This window comes from Pygoscelis adeliae, unplaced genomic scaffold, assembly GCF_000699105.1.
Source record: "Pygoscelis adeliae isolate BGI_AS28 unplaced genomic scaffold, ASM69910v1 Scaffold427, whole genome shotgun sequence".
Classification (NCBI taxonomy): domain Eukaryota; kingdom Metazoa; phylum Chordata; class Aves; order Sphenisciformes; family Spheniscidae; genus Pygoscelis; species Pygoscelis adeliae.
Genome location: NW_008825214.1, coordinates 1,490,622 through 1,497,285, shown reverse-complemented (window position 1 = coordinate 1,497,285; position 6,664 = coordinate 1,490,622). Strand labels below are relative to the sequence as shown.

General features: G+C 40.0%; 1 protein-coding gene across 1 annotated transcript in view; it reads left to right on the top strand.

Annotated features, from left to right (window-relative positions):
* RAB18 (RAB18, member RAS oncogene family) overlaps positions 1 to 6,664 on the top strand; it is a 57,733-nt gene that overhangs the window by 41,784 nt on the left and 9,285 nt on the right. Inside the window, exon 2 of the mRNA XM_009329128.1 lies at positions 2,551 to 2,606. Within this exon, the coding sequence (XP_009327403.1) occupies positions 2,551 to 2,606 (56 nt within the window). The remainder of the gene's footprint in view (positions 1 to 2,550; positions 2,607 to 6,664) is intronic.

Sequence of the window (6,664 nt, the reverse complement as noted above, 5' to 3'; positions counted from 1 at the left end):
GGCCTGGGCGCGGCCTGCCCTGGGGAGGGCTAGGCCCCGCGGGGGGAGCTTCCTCGCCCCTTCTCAGCCAGCCCTCCTGCAGGCGAGGGGCTGCCACTGCTCGGGGCTGCCTGCCTCTTCTGCAGCCCTCCCCCAGCCGCCGGCCCGCGGCGGGGAGGGGAGAGCTGGTGTCTGCCTGACCCAGTTGGAAACCGAGATGAAGCAGAGCTCTGGCGGCCTGGCCAGGGGGATCTGGGCCTCCCTGTGTCCTGTGCAGCCTTGTGTCGTGTGAAGAGGGGTGCGCTTGTGTATCTCCATAGCACTTCGGGGTTAATCTGGTCCATAATATGTACATGTACAGTCACAAGTGACCCAGCACTTGGTGTTGGGGGGGGGGACGGGACAGGGGCATATAAGGTAGGCGGTGAAGTAGTTCTACCACTGATTCTTCTGCTGACTAATTGTACTCTTTCTCAAGTACTTTGAGGTTGATTTCCTCCCCCCCCCATCCCCTGCCCTTTTCATGGCTTTTGTCTAAGCTACCTTTTTTTGTCTTTTAGTGTTTTTTTTCTTTAACTTCTTTTGTTAGTGCTATAGATCTTAATAAAGGAAATGGGATATAAATGCAGGAGGACATCTAGGAATGTACCACACTAGTCATGTTAGATTTGATGTTTTTATGGCAGTAATCTGAGTCTTCTACCATGACTCTAAGTAACATATAAGTTGCTAATTAGAAAAAAAAAACAACTTGTTAAAAATCTGTCTGTCACTCCTTTGAGTTAGCTACTGAATAGTAGCATGAGTAGCTACTGAATCTAGTACTGTAGGCCTCTGGTAACAGACATGACCTGAGCAAATTTCTTTTAGTTGAGGTCATCAAAATGCATATGTGGCCATATGGAAGAATGGAAGAATTTTTTCTGAGGCAGATAGTCTTTTTTATACCTCCTTATCTGCTTATTTCTTCACATCAGAAAAGTTGTTAAAAGGGACTTTATGTAGAGGAAATAAAATTGCTATGAAATGATAACAGTACAGTTGTTCAGGTACAGGAACTTAATACTGAACTATTCCTGAATTTGTGTTGCTTACCTATTCCTTGACTAGGAAAGGTCAGACGTAAAACTCGTATTAGCATGGTGTAGTAAGTGGTTGGAGTCCTGATTTCTGAACCAAATGCTGTCTTAAACCTGGTCCATGTGAGTGTGCTGTACTTTGTAGAGGATATCTGTATATGAAAGAAATTAGGGAAAGTAGAAGTTGGCTGGGCTTAGCACTCAGGACTTGTAAATTGATGTTTTTATTCTAGTGGCAGTATGAGGGTTCCATATTCTGTCTCTTTTGAGTGAAACTAGTTTTGGTTGTAACTAAAAAGAGCTGCTCTTAAATAGCATCCTGATACAACCGTATGACGGTACCAGTAAAAACCTATGTGCTATCAATTTTTTTATTTATTTTAATTATTCTTTGGTAAATAAAGCTGCCATTTGGTTTTGGGGTTCTGGAGTAAGGAAAAAAGGTTGGTCTATGGTTTACTTTGGGATTGTCGCTCAGCCTTATTGAAGTAAAGGAATTTCAGTAGTCACTTTTCTGTCAATGCAGGACTGTGTCCAAATGCTAAAAAGGACTTGGCTGCTAAATTCAGATGCAAAAAGAGAAGAGAGGAGAAAAAAATGGGGGGGGAGACCAAAAAGTAAATAGGGCTTTGTTTTGTTTGGCTAGCCTGGAAATGAATAGAAGCTGTCAGTCATAGCAAACAGCTGTCTGCCACATGGTAATATACACTTGCCACAGATGCATAAGACTGGTGATTTTAAAAACTGTGTGCTGAGAATCTTTGTCTGCTGCCAAAGTATTTATATTTGGCACAAGTACAGTGGCATTATGGGCACTTCTTTGAGGAACCCTATTACTACTGTGATGTACTGGTAAATCTTAGTTGTAGCTGTTCATGTATTAGTAGCAAAGGATAGGGGGAAGTGGTGTGTGTGTGTGTGAAAGTCCTTATGTACAAAAGGGTAAAGCAATGGTGAGCTAATTCTACTCTCAAACTTCTGTGTCTTTATTTCTGATGGGTGTAGTCCTCACTGTTCCACTGTGTGCCCAGTTTAAGGAGTTATTTCTGGGGTGAAAAGCTGACTTGGAATTTTCTTCTCAAGCTTACAGAAATACTGTGTGAAGCAATACGAAACCAAAAAAATCTTTTGTACTGAATTCTGGGAGAGCAAAAATAGAATACGATAGAAGCAAAATGCTTTGAGAAGCAGACCATGTGACTGTTCAGGCAACTGCTTTGACAACTTGTGTGGTACTTTGTTTTCAAAGAGACATACTCGGTAATAGATGCAGAGAAGAGGCCTGGGCTCTTCCAGCAGAGCATGTCTACTTGTATTATTTTTGTATTCCCTTCTTTGTTTTTTGTAGGAGAGAAATTATGGAAAAATGAGATGTGTTCTATTTAGCTATGTGATCTTGCTGTTACTTTCAGGCTTGTAATTTATAGGCTTCCGGCAAGCTACAGATACGCTGCAATAATAGTAACTCTTATTTTTCTTCCCTCCCTATCAGCCTTCTGCTGCGGTTCACAGATGATACATTTGACCCGGAACTTGCAGCAACAATTGGTAAGTATGTGCTGATGCTACCTTAGAAAAATTCATACCAACTTCAGTGCAAAATTGTAGTTTGTTCAGACTTGCCTAACCGGTAGTGAAGTTCAGACGTGTCTGCTTCTCTGTAAGGAAAGAATGATGTGGATGCAGTTTTAACATGCAGCGCTCATTGGTGTAGAGCATTGGCTGTACTGGCCTGTAGTTGTCCACTTTATGCAAAAATATATCCTCGGCTAGGAAAACAGATATAAATGTCACCCTTCACCATGAAGATGGAAGTCATAGGTATGGGCAGTGAAAAGCTGTAGTGGAACAACCTGCAGTTCACTGTTTGCCAGCATTTCAGGCTAAAATGGAAATGTAAAAGCTACTGTTACGTCTCCTACTGATTTATCTGTGCAAGATAGCTATCAAGTTGTTTGAATAGTAATATTGCTATCCAGAACTTGTGTTCTATGTTATATGATATTTGGTAGCTATCTTAAGAAGACTTAAGACCCTCTTTAGTAGGGGATGTTAGCTCTTGCAACTCGTGACAATACTAGAGTGTAACGGGCTCTGTGTGGCTTCTGCTTTTCCTCTATAGGGAGGAAATTACAATGTGGCCTTTTCTTTCCTACTTAGTAATCAGTTCCTTGGCAGGAAGGACTCTTGAGAAAAATGGAAGAGAGCTGAGAATCTAGAGCTGCTGGGGAAAAAAGCAGTGATGTGTCATTGCTATGTTGGTATGACACCTACCAACAGTGAAGTCAGTTATGCTGGAGGAGTGACCCAGAATCCAGGATATACTACGTAGATGGTTGTCAAAGGAAGCAAAATGGAACTTCTAAGAATGTGATGCAGCTCTATGCCAAATTAATAACTGAAGTAATGGAAAACAGAGATGACTTTTCCACACAATGCATTTCAGTTGTATTTTTTACTTTCTCTGTAGGACGAGTTCTGGCTAAGGACTTGTATCAAATTTTTTCTTGAGTTCAGCTGTTGGTAAACAAAGCCAGCTCTGTCTAATTGGTTAAGAAGTCAATATATTGATGTATTTTTCATTGATGTTAATAAGATACAGGAGTACTGTTTCATGTAAACCACTGAGCAGCCGAGGGGAGGAACATGGCCTATCTTGTTCATTTCATTGCTTGTAAAAAATGAACTTGTGCAAGCAGCCTACCTCAGTTCATGAGGGAGGATGGGGTGGAAGGAAACAGGAATGGAACAGACCAGGTGGTGAAGATGGCAATCTTGTATTCTAATCTATATAGTTTTGGCACTGTATATACTTCAAATCATGTTACTTTCTTGGTGTGTCAACCGTGTGGGCCAGGAAGTCAGTGCAGAACAGCTACTTTAGCTTTCATGATGTTTTGGATATGAATAGACTAGTTCAGTCTCAGTGTGGGCATCTTTATTGGGGGTTTTTTACTGTTTGTTTTTTCTTAATTGTGATTTTTTTTTTCATTATGCTGTTCATACATAATACTCTTTACCAATGTCAAAAACTGACATCAATGCACTATTTGAGAAACTAAGGAATTATTTCCTGAGGTAATTCTTCCTCTTTGGGATTTGTAAAAACGCACAACAGTGTGTGTGGTGGCTAATTGTTGGCTGTTAAATAGCAACAACTCAAGGTTTACTACTGGTAGATCCTACCCTGCCAGCAGTAGGATCTACTGGCAGGTCCTACCCTGCTCTCTTTCTGATGTGGAAGAGGAAGAAGAGTACTCAATGTGAGTGTTATTTCAAATAAAGTTTGAGTTCTGAAATGAATATACTAATCTGGAATGAACATGATCATTTGGTAGGAAAAGGAAGTTTCTAGAGACTGAGCAAATGCTGGCCTAGATCACCCTGGCTGTTAGGCCCCTCTAGCTGATGTTTATAGTAGTATTATTCAGTAGAGCTACTGCGACCCCAACTGTGAAAGTCCTATAGCATGGTGTACAGAGCACTCATGTGGGATAGCAGATTCTTTTCTTTTAATTTTTTTCTCACTTAACTGGAAGGGGAACAGAATCTGGGTTGTTCTTATTTGTTTTCTTGTTTCCTTTTTTTAAACTACTAGGCTGTGGCATTGCCATTTTTCTGGTGAGTGTATTGCTGAGAAGCAACGTGTCAGCTTTAAATTCAGGGCAGGATTTGTTGTTCATATAGACAAAGTACTTGGAGTGAGTTCTTAGAGATAACTGTTCCCTGCTACATGAAGACAGATCATAGATGCCAAATTCAGGTACTAGCAAGATGGTGAAATACCAAAACACTTTGTGAATCTCAACCTGGATTTCTTTTTGTGTTGATTAAACACTATTTCATTTTGAGTTTGGGGATGGAAGAGGTTTTTAAATAATTTTAAGGCTTTCCTGTTGAGACTGCAGAGTGTGGTGCTTTTCCAAAATGAATGGATTGACTACAAATAATGTAATCTACATAGTGACTGCTGAACTGGTTAAAGTGACTATATTTTTTTTATTTGGATTAGCAAGTGAAGAGGTAACATGCTGTATGTTTAAAAAAACCCCAAACAAACAACTGCACACAAAACCACAACACTGGGAAAAGCCTTGGCTGCAGCACAACTGGTCCCTTGCAATGACCTGTTGATATGTACCTTATCTTCGTAGCTTGCACAAACCTACTGGGTGCAGATGAAACTCTAAACTATTGTTTTGTGGGGGTTTTTTTCCTTCAGAATTTTGTAAAAATCCTGTGGTATTCTCAGAAGAATAAGCTACCTTGGGCAAATACTTTGACTTCAGTAGCTTCAGTTGGATTAACCATGTTTTATGCAACCTAGCAGATCACCTGTCTTCCTTGCGGTCTCTTCAGGCTAACTTGTTCACCAGGCTTCATCACATGGATCTTATCAGACTATACATACCCCAGTATTTTCTGTTGTCCTTAACTGCTCATGCTTGTTTTCACTTGCTTGCTCTTTGTATGAGAGATTCTAGATAAGTTTTCAGTACAATCCCTAATTTCATAAGTGAAATAATGTATTGCACAGATCTGATGTCTCTTAACTTTTTAGCCTTCCTTGCACTTGGAGTCCTCCAATTCTAAGCTGTCCAACTTGCCAGTTACCTGCAACAGAAATAATACACTCTAGCTGATTTTGGACTTCCTGTAAATACAGCATGGCTTACTGGCCTAAATGCGAGAGCAGCATGAAGGTGACAGAGCTATTCCTTGCAGACTGTAAGTCCATAATAAGTTAGTGTGTAGTGCTGAGGCGGTAGGTGTTAACACATAGGAGTACAGTCTAGTGGTGCTGTCTTGTTTCTGGCTGCCTTCCAAGGCATGGTGGAAAGCACTGTTGGCTTTCTGTTGTCAAGGCTAGAAACATCACTCTTGCAAGCTCAGAACTGGCACCTGTCACACAAACATGTCTGTATTTCACTGAAGTATTTAGGGAACATAAGTACCCTGTTTGTTCAATTTAACAACGTTTTCTTGAGCCCTGCACTTTTTCTACTTGTTCTCTTTTATGGCAGATTGATAATCAAAAATCTAGTTATTTAAAAAATTTCTTCTTGTTAAGTGGCTTTTGTATATGTTGAGCTCCTTGGTTTACTAGAATTATATTTGTCATGTCTTGATCACTTTAAAGGATATATTTTGGTGTGCTATTAGTTCATTTTCATACTTTTTGCTTTTCAGTAATGTCCATAACACATGGAGTTTACTCACTATTTTAATTTCTTAATTTACGTGTGTTGCTCATGCAGAATTTAAAGCATTATCTTTTAATTTTAAGCCAGCAGCAAGGCTAACATAAAGGTTTATATGCGCTTTCCATTAAATGAAGATTGGAGAACTCTGCAGGCACAAGATACTGCATCTGTTTACTGAATGGGAGAAGGATAATGTGGCTTCAAAATACACCTAATACATTTGTCCTAAGGGAAAAAAGTTTTCCTTCTTGAAACTACTATGACATACTTTTGATTTGTTCTGTTAAGTATCTAATAGACTTGTAATATCTACAGTTACAGGTTTTGATGTCAGACTAATGGATAAAAGAATGTGCTGTGAGCTGTTGGACATCCTGGCTGAGCAATGGTGATTTTTGCAGT